Source organism: Equus quagga, chromosome 12, assembly GCF_021613505.1.
Source record: "Equus quagga isolate Etosha38 chromosome 12, UCLA_HA_Equagga_1.0, whole genome shotgun sequence".
Lineage (NCBI taxonomy): Eukaryota > Metazoa > Chordata > Mammalia > Perissodactyla > Equidae > Equus > Equus quagga.
This window is the reverse complement of record NC_060278.1, coordinates 3,751,754-3,770,780: the sequence shown is the minus strand read 5'-3', so window position 1 is coordinate 3,770,780 and position 19,027 is coordinate 3,751,754. Positions and strand designations below refer to the sequence as shown.

Sequence of the window (19,027 nt, the reverse complement as noted above, 5' to 3'; positions counted from 1 at the left end):
AACCAGATGGACTTAACAAACATTTGCAGAACATTCCATCCAAAAGCAACAGAATACACTTTCTTGTCAAGTGCACATGGAACATTTTCAAGATAGATTATATGCTAGGCCACAAAACAAGTCTTAAGAAATTTAAGAGGATTGAAATGATACCAAACATCTCTCCCAGTCACAATGGTATAAAACTAAAAATTAATTACATGAAGAAAACAGGAAAATTCACAATTATGAGATTAAACAACATGCTACGGAACAATCAAATGGTCAAAGAATAAATAAAAAGAGAAATAAAAAAAACCTGAGACAAATGAAAATACAAACGTGACATACTCAAATTTATGGGATGCAGCAAAATTAGTTCTTAGAGGGAAGTTCATAGAGATAAATATCTACCTCAAGAAACAAGAAAAGTCTCAAGCAACCTAATATTTGCACCTCAAGAAATTAGAAAAGAAGAACAAATAAAGCCCAAAGTTAGTACAAGGAAGAAAATAACAAAGCAGAAATGAAGGAACTGAGACTAAAAAGACAATATAAACGATCAATGAAACTAAGAGCTGGTTCTTTGCAAAGATAAACAAAATTGACAAACCTTTAGCAAGAAACACCAAGAAAAAGAGAGGACTCAAATAAACTCAGAAAGGAAAGAGGAGATGTTACAACTGATACCACAGAAATACAAAGTATCATAAAAGACTATTATGAGCAATTATATGCTAACAAATTGGACAACCCAGAAGAAATGTGCCAGACGCCGTCCTGCAACTGCTGCAGCCCAGTGACACAGTCGGGGCACATGAAGCACGGGAGTTGCAAAGCCACCCCTGCAGGAACGGCCGAGGGTCCTCCTTGCTCAAACTGCTGTTACTAGTTGCTGTATTGGCTCTCTTCATGACGCTTGTGCTTACCCAGGGGAATCTGCTAGGAAAGGGGAATCCCACTGTAATAGACAAGAAAGACCCTCTTCTGACTAACACTCCTTCAACATCCCCAGGGCCCTGCCGAAGAAAGAGGGTTAAAGAGTCAGATGTCTCAGTGTGGGAGTTATGTAAGAGGATGTGGGGACCTGTATGTGCCTGGTCTAGACGTACCTTGGCTCACCTTTGCCCCAAGGCTTGTTCCGTTCTCCAGCATAACCCGAGTCTCACCCCCTGCAAAAAATACTGTAGGGATCTATAAATATTAACTGCACTTACCCAGAAAATGAAAAGAACAGCTCTGTCCCAAGACTGAATAAGGGAAGTAACCTTTAGAAACTGCTGATGACCCAAATAAATTAAGGAAGTAAAATGATATCATGGGGAAAAATCAAGCTACTTCAGGGGAGAAAATAGATGTACCCCAGATGCTTATGTAATCCTCAAAATATATATAAACTCATGCTTGACAATAAAGACTTCAGACTTGCTTCCACCAACTTGGTGTGCAGTCTCAATCTCTTCGCCAACGCCATTCGTCCCTCAGGAACCTGGACTCTGTTGGAGCTGGACTCCGACAGAAATGGATATATTCCTAGAGATATACAGCCCACCAAGACTGAATCATGATGAAATAGAAAATTTGAACAGACCGATTACTACTAAGGAGATTAAATCAATAATCAAAAACCTACCAACAAATGTAAGTTCAAAACTAGATGAATTCTAGCAAACATCCACAGAATAATTAATACCAAACCTTCAGAAACCCTTCCAAAAAATAGAAGAGTAGAGAACTCTTCCAAACTCATTTTATGAAGCCAGAATTACCAGTACTAGTACAAAAGCCAGATAAGGACACTACAAAAAAAGAAAATTACAGGATAATATCCCTGATGAACATAGATGCAAAAATATGAAATGAAAACATAGGTAAACTGTTTTTTATTTTTTTTAGCTTAAATAAATTGAATTTTTTAAAAAAAAGAAGCAGGGGGCTGGCCTGGTTGTGCAGTGGTTAAGTTTGCATGCTCTGCTTTGGTGGCCCAGGGTTCACTGGTTCAGATCTCAGGTGCAGACCTATGCACCACTTATCAAGCCATGCTGTGGCAGGTGTCCCACGTATAAAGTAGAGGAAGATGGTCATGGATGTAGGCTCATGCCCAATCTTCCTCAGTAAAAAAGGAGGTGGATTGGTGGTGAATGTTAGCTCTGGGCTAATCTTCCTCAAAAATGAAAAAACAAGAAGCAAGAAATAATTGATCTACAAAACAGCTAAAAAAACAATTAACAAAATTGCAACACTAAGTCCTTATGTATCGATGATTACTTTAAATGTAAGTGGATTAAATTTTGCTATGAAAGACATAGACAGTCTAAATGGATTTAAAAAAATGGAATACAATGATATTATGCTTGCAAGAGACTCACTTTAGCCTAAAGACACACACAGACTGAGAGTGAAAGATGAAAAAAGATAGTTCAAATAAATGGTAGCCAAAAAACCAGGGGTATCTACATTTATATAAGACCAAAATAGACTTTACATTAAAAATGATACGAAGAGACAAAGAAGGCTATTATATAATGATAAAGGGGTCAATCCATCAAAAAGATATAACAACTGTACATATACATGCACCCAACATAGGAGCATCTAAATATATAAAGCAAATATTAACAGACACAAAGGGAAAAATTGACAGTAATACAATAATAGTAGGGGATGTTAACATTCCACTTACATCAATGGATAGCTCATCCAGACAGAAAATCAATAAGGAAACATTGGCCTTAAATGATGCATTAGGCCAGATGCATTTAAAAGATGTATACAGAAAATTCTATCAAAAAACAGGAGAATACACATTCTTTTCAAGTGCACATAGAACATTCTCTAGGAGAGATCACATCTTAGGCCACAAAACAAGTCTCAATACATTTAAAAAGACTGAAACCACATCAAACATCTTTTCTGACCACAATGGCATGAAACTAGAAGTCAACTACAAGAAGAAAACTGGAAAAAACACAAACACATGGAGTATAAACACATACTACTAAACAATGAATGGGTCATTGAAGAAATCAAAGAGGAAATAAAAGATACCTTGAGACAAATGAAAATGAAAACACAAAATTCCAAAATCTATGGGATGCAGCAAAAGCAGTTCTAAGAAAGAAGTTTATAGCAATACAGGCCTACTTCAGGAAATAAGAAAAATCTCAAACAATCTAACCTTACACATAAAGCAATCAGAGAAAGAAGAACAAACAAAACCCAAAGTTAGCAGAAGGAAGGAAATAATAAAGATCAGAGTGCAAAAAAATGAAATAGAGACTAAAAAAAAAAAGGAAAAGACCAATCAAACTATAAGCAGATTCTTTTAAAACAAAGAAAATTGATAAACCTTCAGCCAGATTCATTAAGAAAAAAAGAGGGCCTAAATAAATAAAATCAGAAGTGAAAGGGGAGAAGAAATACAAAGGATCAGAAGACATTACTAAGAACAATTATATGCCAACAAATTGGACAACCTAGAAGAAATGGATAAATTCCTAGAAATATACAATCTTCCAGGAGTGAATCAGGATGAAATAGAAAATACGAAGAGATCAATTACTAGTAATGAAATTGAATCAGTAATCAAAAAACTCACAACAAGCCCAGGATCAGAAAGCTTCATAGGTTAATTCTACCAAATATTTAAACAAGAGTTAATAATTATCTTTCTCAAACTATTCCAAAAAATAGAAAAGGAAGGAATGCTTCCAAATGCATTCTACAAGGCCAGCATTACCATGATACCAAAACCAGAAAAAAAAGTACAAAAAAATAAAATTACAGGCTAATATCGCTGATGAACATAGATGCAAAAATCCTCAACAAAATATTAGCAAACCAAATTCAACAATACATTAAAAGGATCATACACCATAATCAAGTGGGATTTATTTTAGAAATGCAAGAATGATTCAATATCTTCCAGTCAATCAACATGATACACCAAATTAGGAAAACAAAGAATAAAAATCATATAATCATCTCAATAGATGCAGAAAAAGCTTTTGACAAAATTCAACATCACCTATGGTAAAAAAAAAAAAAAAAAAAAAAAAAAAACTCTCAACCAAGTATGTATAGAAGAAACATACCACAATGTAATAAAGCCCATATAAGACAAATCTACAACTAACATCATATTCAAAGGTAAAAGGCTAAAAGCATTTCCTCTAAGATCAGAAACAAGACAAGGATGCCTACACTTACCACTTTTATTCAACATAGTATTGGAACTCTTAGCCACAGCAATCAGACAAGAAAAAGAAAAAAATACATCTGAATTGGAAAGAAAGAAGTAAAACTGTCACTGTTTGCTGATCACATGATAACATATAGAGAAAACAGATACATAGATCAATGCAACAGGATATAGAGTCCATAAACAAACCCACACATATATGGTCAATTAATCTGCAACAAAGGAGGCAAGAATATACAACAGGGAAAAGACAGTCCTTTCAATAAATGGTTTTTGGAAAATTCAACAGCTACATGCAAAACAATAAAACTGGACCACTTTCTTACACCATATAAGAAAAATTAACTCAAAATGAATTAAAGACTTAAAGGTAAAACCTGAAACCATAAAACTCCTGGAAGAAAACATAGGTAGTAAACTCTTTGACATTAGTCTTAGCAATATTTTTTTGGACCTGTCTCCTCAGGCAAGGGCACAAAAGCAAAAATAAATAAATAGGACATCAAACTCAAAAGCTTTTGCATAGTGAAGGAAATAACCAACAAAATGAAAAGGCAACCCACTGAAGGAGAGAAGATATTTGCACATGATGTATCCAATAAGAAGTTAATATCCAAAATATATTTAAAAACTCATACAACTCAATAGCAAAAAAAAAAAAAAAAAAAAATCTGATTAAAAACTGGGCAGAGGACCTGAATAGACATTTTTCCAAAGAAGACATACAGATGGCTAACAGACACATGAAAAGATGCTCAAAATCACTAATCATCAAGGAAATGCAAATCAAAATTATGAGATATCACCTCACACCTGTCAGAATGACCATCATCAAAAAGACAACAAACAAGAAGTGTTGGAAAGGATGTGAAGAAAGTGAAACCCTCGTGCAGTGTTAGTGGGAATGTAAATTGATGCAGCCACTATGGAAAACAGTGTGAAGTTTCCTCAAAAAATTAAAAATTGAAGCATCATACAATCCAGCAGTTCCACTTCTGAGTATTGATTCAAAGAAAACAGAAACTCTAATTCAAAAAGATATATGCACCCTACGTTCATTGCAGCATTATTTACAATAGCCAAGATACGGAAGCAAACTAAGTGCCCATCAACAAATTAATGGATAAAGAAGAGGTGATATACACATATGTATACAATGGAATATTACTCAGCCATAAAAACATCAAGTCTTGCCATTTGCAACAACATGGATGAACCCAGAGGATATTATGCTGAGTGAAGTAAGTCAGATAGAGAAAGACAAATACCGTATGATTTCACTTATATGTGGAATCTAAAAATCAAAACAGACTGATGAATGCAGAGAACAAACTGGTGGTTGCCAGAGGAGAGGTGGGTTTGGGGTTGGGCAAAATAAGTGAAGAGTATTAAGAGGTACAAACTTCCAGTTATAAAATAAATACATCACAAGGATGTAATATACAGCATAGAGAATCTAGTCAATAATGTTGTATAACTTTGCATGCTGACAGATGGCTACTAGACTTATTATGGTGATCATTTTTTTAAAGTATATAAAGGTCAAATCACTATTTTTGACACTTGAAAGTAACATAATATTGTATGTAAACTATACTTCCATAGAAAATTAAACATAAAAGCTAATACAATAAAATTCTTTGAAGAAAGCATACAGGAAAAATTTGTAATATTGGATTTGGTAATAACTTCTTAGATATGCAACCAAAAGCACAGGGAACAAAAGAAAAATACATATTGAACTTCATCAGAGTTAAAAACCTTTGTGCATCAAGAACCCTATCAACAAACAGAAAAGAAACCCATGGAGTGGGAGAAAACTTTGAAAATAATATATCTGATAAGGGATTAATATCCAAAAAATATATAAAAATTCTTACGATTAAACAATAACAAAACTCAATTTTAAAATGGGCAAAGGACTTAGACGTTTCTTCAAAGAAGATATACAAATGGCCAACAAGCACATGAAAAGATGCTTAACATCACTAAAGACTACAGAAATGCAAAACAAAAACACTATGAGATATCACCTCACACTCATTAGGATGGCCATTGTTAAGAAAACAGAAAACAAAAACTGCGGGCAAGAATATGAAGAAATTGGAACACTTGTGCATTGCTAGTGGGAATGTAAAATGGTATAGCCACCATGGAAAATATGATGGTAGCTCCTCAAAAAATCAAACATAGAGTCACTATATGAACCAATCATTCTACCTCTGGATATATACCCAAAAATATTGAAAGCAAGGACTCAAACAGATATTTAAACATGGATGTTTATAGCAGCACTATTTGCAATAACTAAAGGTGGAAAAATCCAAATATCCATGAATGGATGAATGGATAAACAAAATGTGGTATCTACATGCAATGGAGTATTGTGCAGCTGTAAAAGGGCAAATCTTATAGATGCTATAACATGGATGACCCTCAACACATCATGCTAAGTGAAATAAGTCGGTCATAAAAGGACAAATCTTGTATGATTCTACTTGTGTAGAGTACCTAGTACTCATAGAGATGACAGGGGAATGGTAGTTGCCAGAGACTAGGGTTAGGGGGAAATGGGAAGTTATTGTTTAAGGGGTATGAAATTTTAGTTTGGGCAGCTGAAAAATTTCCGGAGATAGATGGTGGTGATGTTGCACAACAATATGAGTATATTTAAAGCCACAGAATTCTACAACGAAAAATGGTTAAATCTTTTAGAAAACAAATAACAAAAACCAAAATTCCTCCCACTTGTTGAGGAGAGACAGAAACACTAGAGGCAACCTTACACACATATTTGCTGCCCTGCCCCATTTTCTAGAGCTATTCTTGTATGAGTCTGGTTGATGGGCATAAAAGGAGGTAGGAAAAGACGAGCCCTTTAGGAAAATTTGAGAGTCTCCTTGGGACAGTAGGGATCAAAAAATTTTCCTGGAGACTCAACTTCAGTAAATGTCTCCTCCTGAGGCTAGAGGTCAGCCCAGAGTTGCGATGGTGTCATTGGCATTTCTGTCACTGTCATCAACATTTGGACAGAAGCTGTCATCTGGACAGAAGCTATCAAGGTCCCTGGAAGAGACACTGCTGATCAGATCCTCTACACCTGTCTCACACTCCCCCTCATTTCTGTGAAAGTCACAGAGTTCTGGGCCTCTCTAGGCCTGGCCTGTGCAAGTGATATTGTTGGAAGTTAACTCCCAAAACTGTCACAAGAAAGGCCCTAAAATAAACAGAGCATAGTAAAGGGTTAAAAAAAAAATTATGATTCAAGAATGAGTGACAATATGAATTTTTTTTTTTTTTTTGGTGAGGAAGATTAGCCCAGAGCTAACATCCACCACCAATCTTCCTCTATTTGCTGAGGAACATTGGCCCTGAGCTAACATCTGTGCCTGTCTTCCTCTATTTTATATGTGGGACACCTGCCACAGTACGGCTTGACAAGCAGTGCATATGTCTGCACCCAGGATCTGAACTGGTGAATCCCGGGCCATCAAAGCAGAGCACATGAACTCAACTGCTACGCCACTCGGCCAGGCCCTGAAGTACATTTTCAAAGCAGAGAAATTCTTCATGTCATTTTATCAAACATTAAAATTTGATAAATTGATGGCAAATTTTATTTGCAATAAATATTGCACAAAATGTTTTAATCTTTTAGTTATGCACACAGACATTCATCAAGAATCTGCATCAAAAGCTGTTCTAGAAGAAATGCCAAAGAACAAAGACATCCAGCTTGGAGATGCTCAAGTTAATCAGATTTCCAAAAGAGATTTACAACAAAAGGTGACCACTGGTAGGAGTAGAGCAGAATTTTAACCTGACTACTATAGTCTGATATAGTAAAACAGTTGTGGAAGCATAATGATATTTCCTACAAGCAGCTACTAGTAGGTAAAACTGGTTTTATATTCTCTACCTGTATTGTTTTTAATTATACATTAAAACATGTTGATTTGGCAGAAATGGTTAAATTTCATATCATGCAGGACTCTAATGGAGAATAGTTCGCTTGTGTTTGGCATGGACTCGTATTACTGGTATTAATTTGGATAGTCTTATTACAGCAAAAAGTTTACATAGAGAGCTTAAGTTTGGAAAGATGAAAAAAGTCCTGCAGTTTGCTTGCACAACAATGTTAATGTACTTAAAAGTACTGAATTGTACACTGAAAAAGGTTAAGATGGTAAATTGTATGTATATTTTACCACAGTCAAAATTTTTAAGAAATAAATAAAATAAAATGTTATAGATCTAAATATAAACGTTGAACAACTATAAAACTTCTAAAAGAAAATCTTTATGATCTTGGGGTAGGGAAAATATTTCTTACAACTCAAAAAACAATAACTATAAAATTTTAAAAATATGCTAAACTAGACTCATCAAAATTTGACTTCTGATCTTTGAAAGACACTAAAAAAAGAGACAACTCAGAGACTAAAGAAAATGTACAATACACATATCTGACACAGAATTTGTATGCAGAATAAATAAAGAAATTTTATAACTCATAATAAGCAGCAAAAAACTCAATTGAAAAATAGGGAAAGATTTGGAAAAAGAATAGAAGATCAATAAAGACATTTTCAAGCAAGCAAAAGCTGAAAGATTTTATTACCAAGACTCACACTATAAGAAAAGTTAAAGCAATTTATTCAGGAAAAAGGAATATGATACCAGACACAAATTTTTATTTCCACAAAAAAATTCAAAGAACTTAAATAGTAACAGAGGTCAAGATAGTGGTGTAGGTGGACTCTGAACTCATCTGCTCTCAAGAACACAACCAAGTTATAACGATTTTTGGAACAACTACCCCTGAGAGAGAACTGAAAATGGGATAAAAAGACCCCCTGCAACAAAGGACAGTCATGACTGAGGTGTAAGAGGAAGAAATTCCTGTCCAGAGAGAAAAAAGCCACCATTGTAACCTGCAGAGCTTTGGGTGGGAGCAACCCTAAGGTATGCAGCCTTCCCTGGAATAGTGGGGGACCTGAGTGAAGGAATGTGACCCCTACAAGCATCCTTCAGACTCAGCACAACTGAGATAGTGTCATAATATCTGGCTTTGCTAGCTATTAACTACAATGGGGAATACCCTTAGAAAAGCTATCAGACATAAGCAGCAAAAACCAGCTGTTAAAGGGCCAATGCACAAACTCACCCATTTCAGAAAGCAAACTAAAATTACCAGAAAGAAAGGTGCAAAGTACTTTGATGAAAACAGGTTTGATGAACCAGACAAACTCTAGGTGCATCTCAGTGAGAGGGGAGATCTCTCCAGGGACTGAGACATTGGTGGCAGCCATTATTATGACCTAGTACAGCTGTGCAGAAACAGATGCTAGCAGATGCCATTGGAGTTCTTCCTCTGGCCTGTTAGCCCACGGTCAGCCCCACCCACTAGAGTACTGATTTAATCCAGCTCAGAAAGTGCAGGCAGCCCTCCCTAGGGACTGGCCTCACCTAACAGCAAGCTCTTGGTCAACTTTTCAGCCTGCATAGACTGGGTGCCTGGATCTTCTGCAAGCAGGTGAGTGGGTACACCTCAGTGGGGTAGGGCATGCATGATGAATGGGTGGAGTGTGTGGAGCATTGGTGGAGTCTATGAGGGCCTCTGCAGAGGGGAAACTGGGTCCTCTCCAAGGGGCCAGGACGTGTGCACAGGCCAGGACTGTGTTGATGGTGGGCATGGGCCTGTGGAGGGTGGGGCTTATCAGAGGCAGAAGACCTGTGCTTCTCCAACAGCCACATAGGGGATCGGCCTCACCATCCAAAGCCTGAAACAACTGGGGACTTCTGGGCCTGGGGCCAGCCCCATTCAGCTGCAATCCTGAGAGAGCTGACAACAACCTTGAAGGCTGGAGGCCTACATCAACTGTAAGCTCCTGAGTCTCAGAACCAGCCACACTGGGAGCCTACTCACTTAACAGAAGAAATGCAACAGCAATGTGCTATTAGACTTTGCAGCCAACTGTGTTGCAAGCCCAGAAAACTGACTGAAGGGTCCATAGAAGCTACACACAGCTGAGCAGTACAACCAGCCGGTCAGGGGGACAGCCTAGACTCCCTGGGCACCTGTAGTAAGAACAACCCTGCCACAACAGAAGGACATAAGCAGCCCACACAGGGATCACTCCCGGAACACTTGGAACTGGTGATGAGAGGGAACCACACTGTTGGGCCTCAAAAGGTATGTCCTACATAAGGCAACTTCGGCAAGATTGGGAGGAGTAGTTGAAACACCGAATACACAGATATAAGCACAGAGAAAGTGGCAAAATGAGGAGGCAAAAGAATACATTCCAAGCAAGAGAACAGGACAAAACATCAGAAAAATAACTAAATTAAACAAAAATAAACAGTATACCTGATAAAGAGTTCAAGCAAAAAGTCATAAGGATGCTTACTGACCTTGGGAGAAGAACGGATGAACACAATGTGAACATCAACAAAGAATTGGCAAATATAAAAAAGAGCCAATCAGAAATGAAGAATACAATACTGGAAATGAAAAAAGTAACTAGAGGGACTCCAGAGCAGAGTAGAAGATACAGAAGAATGGATTGGCGAGGTGGACAAAAGACTAGAGGAAATCACTCAAGCTGAACAGATAAAAGAAAAAAGAATTAAAAAGAACAAGAACAGTCTAAGAGAACTCTGGGACAATATCATGTGCAGTAACATTCATATTATAGGTATCCCAGAAGGAGAAGACAAAGACAAAGGGGTAGAGAATCTATTTCAAGAAATAATAGCTGAAAACTTTCCTAAGCTAAGGAAGGAAACAGACATCCAAGTTCAGGAAGCACAGAGAGCACATAAACCCAAAGAGGCCCACACCAAGATATATTGTAAGGAAAATGTCCAAAATTAAAGATGAAGAGAGAATCGTAAAAGCCACAAGAGAAAGGCAACAACTTACATACAAAGGAAACCCATAAAGTTATGAGCTGACTTCTCAGCAGAAACCTTACAGGCTAGAAGGGAGTGGCACAATGTATTTAAAGTACTGAAAGGAAAAAACCTACAGGCAAGAATCTCTACCCAGCACGGTTATCATTCAGAAGGGAAGGAGAGATGAAGTTTCCTAGATAAGCAAAAATTAAAGGAGTTTATAACCAAGAAACCAGATTTACGAGAAATGCTAAAGGGACTTATTTAAGTGAGAAAGAGAGGATCACAAATAGGAATAAGAAAATTATCCAAAAAATGCCAATAAAATCACTGATAAAGACAAAAGGTACAGTAAAGGTAGCAGAATAACCACCTATGAAGATCATATGAAGAACTATATGCCAACAAATCGGACAACTTCGAAGAAATGGGTAACTTCTTAGACTCTTACAACATCCCAAAAGTAAATCAGGAAGAAATAGAGAATCTGAATAGCCCAATCATAAGTAAAGAGATTGAGACAGTAATCAAAAACTTCCCCCAAAATAAAAGTCCAGGACCAGACAGCTTCTCTGGAGAATTCTACCAAATGTTCAAAGAAGATTTAATATCTATCCTTCTCAAACTATTCCAGAAAATTGAGGAAGATGTAGCACTTCCCAACACATTCTACAAGGCCAACATCACCCTGATTCCCAAACCAGACAAGGACAACACAAAGGGAAACTAAAGGCCAACATCGCTGATGAACATAGACACAGAAACCTCCAACTAAATACTGGCAAATCGACTACAACAATGCATTAAAAAGATCACACACTATGATCAAGTGCGATTTATACCAGGGACACAGGGATGGTGCAACATCTGCAAATCAATCAACATGATACACCACATTAACAAAAGGAGGAACAAAAAACACGTGATCATCTCAATAGATGCAGAGAAAGCATTTGACAAGATCCAACAACTATTTATGATAAAAACTCTCTATAAAATGGGTATAGAAGGAAAGTACCTCAACATAATAAAGGCCATATATGACAAACCCACAACCAGCATCACACTCAATGGGGAAAAACTGAACGCCATCCCTCTGAGAACAGGAACAAGACAAGGGTGCCCACTCTCACCACTCTTATTCAACACAGTACTGGAGGCTTTGGCCAGAGCAATTAGGCAGAAAAAAGAAACAAAAGGAATCCAAATAGGCAATGAAGAAGTGAAACTCTCACTAATTGCAGACATGATCTTATATATAGAAAACCCTAAAAAATCCATTGGAAAGCTACTAGAAGTAATCAACAATTATGGCAAAGTTGCAGGGTACAAAATCAACTTGCATAAAACGGTAGCATTTCTATACTCTAATAATGAACTAACAGAAAGAGAACTCAAGAACACAATCCCATTCACAATCACAACAAAAAGAATAAAATATCTTGGAATAAATTTAACCAAGGAAGTGAAAGACCTATACAATGAAAACTAAAAGACTTTCCTGAAAGAAATTTATGACGACATAAAGAGAGGGAAAGACATTCTGTGCACAAGGATTGGAAGAATAAGCATAATTAAAATGTCCATACTACCTAAAGCCATCTACAGATTCAACACAATCCCAAACGGAATCCCAATGACATTTTTTTTTTTTTCCCCAAAGATTGGCATCTGGGCTAACAACTGTTGCCAATCTTTTTTTTCCCCACATATAAAGTAGAAGAAATGGTCATGGATGTTAGCTCAGGCCCAGTCTTCCTCAGCAAAAAATAAAAGAGGATGGGCAGCAGATGTTAGCTCAGGGCTAATCTTCCTCTAAAAAAGAAAAAGAAAAAAATAGAAACAGATCAATAGAACAGAATGGAAAATCAATAAATACATCTTCACACACTTGTTTAATTAATTTTCTACAAAGATGAAGAGGCAATTAAATGGAGAGTTAATAGCATTTTCAGCAAATAGTGCTGAAAAACTTGAATATCCATATGCAAAAAGAAAAAAAAATTAAAAATTTAAATCCCAATGGATGCAAAGCTCAAATATAAAAGGTAAAACCAAAAATTAAAAAATAGGATAAAACATAGAAAGAAGCCTTTGTTTTACTTTATTTTTATTTTGTTTTTGGTTAAGCATAGATTTCTTGAATTCAATCACACATTTTATAAGTTGATAAATTGGACTTCATAAAATTGATAACATCATAAAAATTGATCATTTAAACTTCAAAAATTTTAAAATTTCATCTTTTCAAGAATTCTGTTTCAAGCCAAGATGGAATGCTAGATTTATTCTTTTGTGAACCAAAAACTAAACGAAATGAAAGAAACAGTTTTCAACACTCGGAGCATTCCTGAGAGATGGAAAACAAAGGAAGTGATCTCTACAATTGTCCCAAGTTACAGTCTTTAAAGACTTCCCAGGACATGACTCAGGGAAAGGGCACAAAGACAGAGCTTGGCCTTCTCCCTGGAGCTGAGAATCCAAGAACATCCATGAGGTTAGAGTAGGCAAGACAGTAAGAGAGAGAAGAGCTACGCACAGAGAGAACACTAGAGATATGCCGCGCGTCCCCTTAAGAATTTAGTAAAGTGCTGACTAGTGTATTCATGTGAGGAAATTATGCAAGGTTGAGAAAACACATTCCCAAAGGATTAGAGGTTTGCAAAGGGCCAGGATTAATGATTATTCGTGTCAGTCAGATTGAAAAACCTCATAATTCCAAAAGCATTGTGTGGAGTGGTCAGAAGATCTTGCTTTGATGATGAGAAATAGTCCTGGCTTAAACATTGCTCTGGTCCCTTGTTGTGTTGACAGTGATACTACCAGCTAGGAATGCCTGAGATGTTCACCCAGGCCCATATAACTCATAGTGAGCCTCAAATACCTCCCCATCAGGGCCAGTGTTGTGGCTGGACTGGCCCTTTTGGTTCTTATTATGATCGCAGAATGCACTTAATCAAGAAACCATCAGGGAATTTTGAGGAACAAGATTTATTACTCTCACGTCCCACGGTATGCCTAAGGACCACACAGTGAGGTCAGGGTTATAGATAGACCCAGCACACAGACCTGGGGCTCTGCCTTTATTAGGGTCTAAGGGTGGAGTGTCTAAGGTTTCCCATGTTCACTCTTTATTGGTTAATTTAAAGCACACAAGCTGAAATTTGGGCTGAGAAAGGAGAAGTGGGTCACTCAAGCTGTCAGTTATCTAGGTTACCCAGGACTTTCTGAAAGAGGGGCCTTCATGGGTGGGGGCAGGCTAATCCTTATCTGGTTGTTTTGCTAGTAGCTGTGTCATACAGCTGGAAGAGGTTTATTCAAGATGAATGCCTTGTGAAATGGATGTCTTAGCAATTAAAAGCTTGTCGGGCACTTACATTACATCCCTCTTAACAAATCAAAGAATAAGACCCAAAAGTATCAAACTGTTTACAAGGAACTAAATTGCAACCCTTTAGCTCAAGAATACTTCAAGATTAAAAAAAATCCAGCACCCAAAACGGTAAAATTCACAAACACCAGCATCCAAAAATAGACCCACACAAATATGCCCAACTGGCATTTAACAAAGTTGCAAAAGCAATTCCACAGAGGAAAGTTAGCTTTTTCAAAAATGGCCTGGAGCAACTGGACATCTATAGGCACAAATACAACACTTGATTTAAACATCATGTTATACATAAATTAGCTCAAAACGAATCACAGCTTTAAATGCAAAATGTAAAACTGTAGGAGAAAATCTTCAGGACTTAGAACAAGGCAAAGTGTTCTGAGGTTTGACATCAGAAGCATGTTTGTAAGTGGAAAAAATTGTTAAACTTGGCCTCATCAAAATTAAAAATTTTTGTTCTTCAAAAGACTCTATATGAAGAGAATGAAAAGATAAGCTACAAGCTGAGGGAACATATTTGCCAACCACATATTCGAAAAAGGACTTGTATCTAGAATATATACAGAACTCTGAAAACTCAAGAATGATAAAAAATCTGATTAGAATGTGGGAAAAAGACAGGAAAACATGTTTCATCAAGAACACACAGACGGCGGGCCGGCCCAGTGGCGCAGTGGTTAAGTTCGCACGTTCCGTTTCTTGGCAGCCTGGGGTTGGCTGGTTCAGATCCCAGGTGCAGACATGGCACCGCTTGGCAAAAGCCATGCTGTGGTAGGCGTCCCACGTATAAAGTAGAGGAAGATGGGCATGGATGTTAGCTCAGGGCCAGTCTTCCTCAGCAAAAAGAGGAGAATTGGCAGTAGTTAGCTCAGGGCTAATCTTCCTCAAAAAAAAGAACACACAGATGGCAAATAAGCATGTGAAAAGGTGTTCAACATCATTACTACTAGGGGAATACAAATAAAAACCACAATGAGATATCAATATACATGTATGAGAATGGCTAAATGAAAATAATAATAACATCAAATGCTGGGGAGGGGAAGAAACAATCACTCATATTTTGCTGGTTAGTATGCAAAAGGGCACAGCCACTATGAAAAGTACTGTCACAGCTTCTGACACAAATTAAACATGGATTTCCCATATGACCAGCAATTGGAGTCTTGGGCATGTCTTCCAGAGGAATGAAAACTTACATCTTCATAAAAATCTGTACATTAATATTAATAGCAATTGTGTTCATAATATCCCCAAACTGGAAACAATCAATATGTCCTTTAATATGAGTGCTTAAACAAACTACACCATACCCTACCATGGAATACTAGTCAGCAATAAAAAATAATAAACTATTGATAAACACAACTTATATGGAACTCAAGAGAATGATGATAAGAGAAAGGGCAAATATCAAAAGGTTATATACTGTATGATTCTATTTGTAAACATCATGAAATAAGACTATAGAGATCAAGAACAGATTAGTGGTTGGCAGGGTACAGGGGAAAGTGGGGTCAGTGTGGCTATAAATGGGCAGCATGAGAGCACCTCATGGTGATGAATTATTTCTGTATCTTGACTGGGGTTGTGATTGCACAAATCTACACACATGATAAAACTGCACAGAACCATTCACAGACACACACAAATAAGTACACACAAAACTGGTGAAATCTGAATAAGCTCTCTGGTTGTACCAAGTTCAACTCCTTGATTTTTGGTATTGTACCAGTTATATAAGAGGTCATCTTTAGGGGAAATTGGATGAAGAGTGCATGGGACCTCCCTGAATACATGTTTGCAACTTTCAATGAATCTATAACTATTTCAAAATAAAAAGCATTTTTAAAATGTAAACTGTATGACAAAAATAACATAAAGGCAGGGAGGGCAGAAATGGAAATATAAGTTTTTAAAGAATACACAGAGATCTAATATCTTTTGAAAATAGATTGTGTCCAGATGCATATTTATAAATCTTTAAGCAACCAAAAAACTGAAAACCAAGTTAGAGCTAATAATCCATTAAAGAGATAAAATGGAATAAAAAATATTCAATTAATCAAGACAATGCAGAAAAAAGGAAAAAGGATAAGATGGGACAAATACAAAATAAATACAAAATGAAAGGCTAAAACCTACCTTACCAATAATCACATTAAGTATGACACTTGTCCTCCCAATCTGTTTATTTTTTTCAAGACTGTCTTGGCTATTTGGGGACCTTTGCAATTTCATATTAATTTGAGGATTGACTTTTCCATTCCTGCAAAAAACATCAGTGGGATTTTGATAGGTGTTGCATTGAATCTGCAGATCACTTTGGGTGGTACTGACGTTGTAACACTATTAAACCTTACAATCCATGAACACAGATGTCTTTCCATTTACTGGTGTGTTCTTTAATTCCTTTCGGCAATGTTTTGTGATTTTCAGTGTACAAGTCTCCTTGATTAAGTTTATTCTTAAGTACTTTATCATTTTTGATGCTATTGTAAATGGAATTGCTATCTTAATTTCCTTTTCAGATTGCTCATTGCTGGTGTTTATAAACACTGCTTAGTTTTGAGTGATCTTGAAACACAACTTCACTGAATTAATTTATTAGCTCTTGTAGTTTTCTAGTGGGTTCTTCGGGATTTTCTATATATATAGAATCAGGTCATCTATGAGCAGATAGTTTATTATTCCTTTCCCATTTGGATACCTTTTCTTTTTTTTTTTTTGTACACTTTATCTGGCTGAAACTTCCAATACACAGTTGAATAGCAGTGGTTAAAACGTGCATTCTTGTCTGGTTACTGATCTTAGGAGAAAACTTTCAGTCTTTTATCATTGAGGATGATGTTAGCTGTGATTTATTGATAAATATTCTTTATTATGTTGAGAATTTTCCCTCCTATTCCGTTTTCTGAGTGTTTTTATCATGAAAGGGTGTTGCATCTTGTCAAATACCCTTTCTACTTCAATTTACCTAATCTTGTGGTAATTTTACTAATCATGTTTTTCCCCTTGATTCTACTAAAATGAGTTATTACATTAATTTTTGTGTGTGGAACCACTTTTGCATTCTTGGGATAAATCACATTTGATCATGGAAACAATCCTTTTAATAGGCTTTTGGTTCTGGTTTGCTAGTATTTTGTTGAGGATTTTTATATCTATATTCATAAGGGTTATGGGTCTACAATATTTTTTCTTGTGATGACATCACCAGACTTTGGTACCAGGGTAATGCTGGACTCTAAGAATGAGTTAGAAAGTGTTCCTTCCACTTCTATTTTTTGGAAGATTTTGAGAAAGATCAGTGTTAATTTTTCTATAAATATTTGGTAGAACTCACCAGTGATGCATCTGGTCCTGGACTTTTCTTTGTTGGAAGGTTTTGATTACAGATTCAATCTCTTAACTGGTTATGGGTCTGTTCAAATTCTCTATTTCTTCTTGAATCTGTTTAATTAATGTTTCTAAGAATTTATCCATTTCATTTAGGTTACCTAATTTGTTGGTATATAATTGTTCCAAGTATCTTCTTACAATAATTTTTATTTCTGTAAAGTTGGTACTAATATCTCCCCTTGTGTCATTTCTTTTTTTCTTTGTCATTCTATCTAAAGTTTTTGTTGACCTTGTTCAAAGAATGAACTTTTTATTTCATTGATTCTGTTTTTCTGTTCTTCTTTATTTATCTCTGCTCTAATCTTTACTATATCCTTCCTTCTGCTAGATTTGAGTTCAGTTTGCTCTTCTTTTTCTAGTTTTTCAAGGTATAAAGTTAGGTGATTGATTTGAGATTATTCTTTTTTGATATAGGTGTTTATAGGTATAAACTTATCTCTGAGTACTGCCTAGCTGCATCCTATAAGTTTTGGTATGTGGGTTTTTCATTTTCATTAATGTCTAAGTACTTCCTAATTTCCCTTATTTCTTCTTTGACCCCTTGGTGTTTAAAAGTGTGCTGTTTCACAGGTATAAGAAAGTGCCCCTTGCCCTGCCTGGCACCCCAGTCCTGTGACAGCTCAGAGCTCCATACAGATAGAGAAGCAGAGGCTGGGGGAAGCACAGGTGAAGGAGAGCACTCTTCCTGCTGGTGCTCCAGATCGGCCATCAGCCAGAGTGGCACACACAGAGAAAAGCAGTCAGTGGTCGGAGCTGGGATGCCCCTAACCATGCTGGGCCAAGAATAAACAGTGCCTGATCCCCACTCAGCGGCAGCACATAGCAGATATGACCAGATAACACCACCATGTGGAGGCAAAAACCCACACCACCAAGCAGTATGAGAAAGTATGTTAAATCTCCAGACCAGAAGGAAAATGACAAGTACCCAGAAACCAACCCTGAAGACACATAAATCCATAAACTAAATGAAAAAGAATTCAAAATAGCTATCATTAAAAAACTCAACGAGTTACAAGAAAACATAGAAAGACAAATTAACGAGTTCAGGAGTTTCTTCACAAAAGAGATTGAAACTATAAAGAAGAACCAATCAGAATCGTTGGAGATGAAAAACACAATGGATGAGATAAGGACAAATCTGGACTCACTAA

General features: G+C 36.6%; 1 protein-coding gene across 1 annotated transcript in view; it reads left to right on the top strand.

Moving 5' to 3' along the window:
- The window catches only part of CCDC7 (coiled-coil domain containing 7), a 485,718-nt gene extending 467,057 nt beyond the window's left edge, over positions 1 to 18,661 (top strand). The window contains exons 36-37 of the mRNA XM_046679053.1: positions 7,839 to 7,976; positions 18,444 to 18,661. Of these exons, the coding sequence (XP_046535009.1) occupies positions 7,839 to 7,976; positions 18,444 to 18,661 (356 nt within the window). The remainder of the gene's footprint in view (positions 1 to 7,838; positions 7,977 to 18,443) is intronic.
- Positions 18,662 to 19,027: the final 366 nt, after the last annotated feature.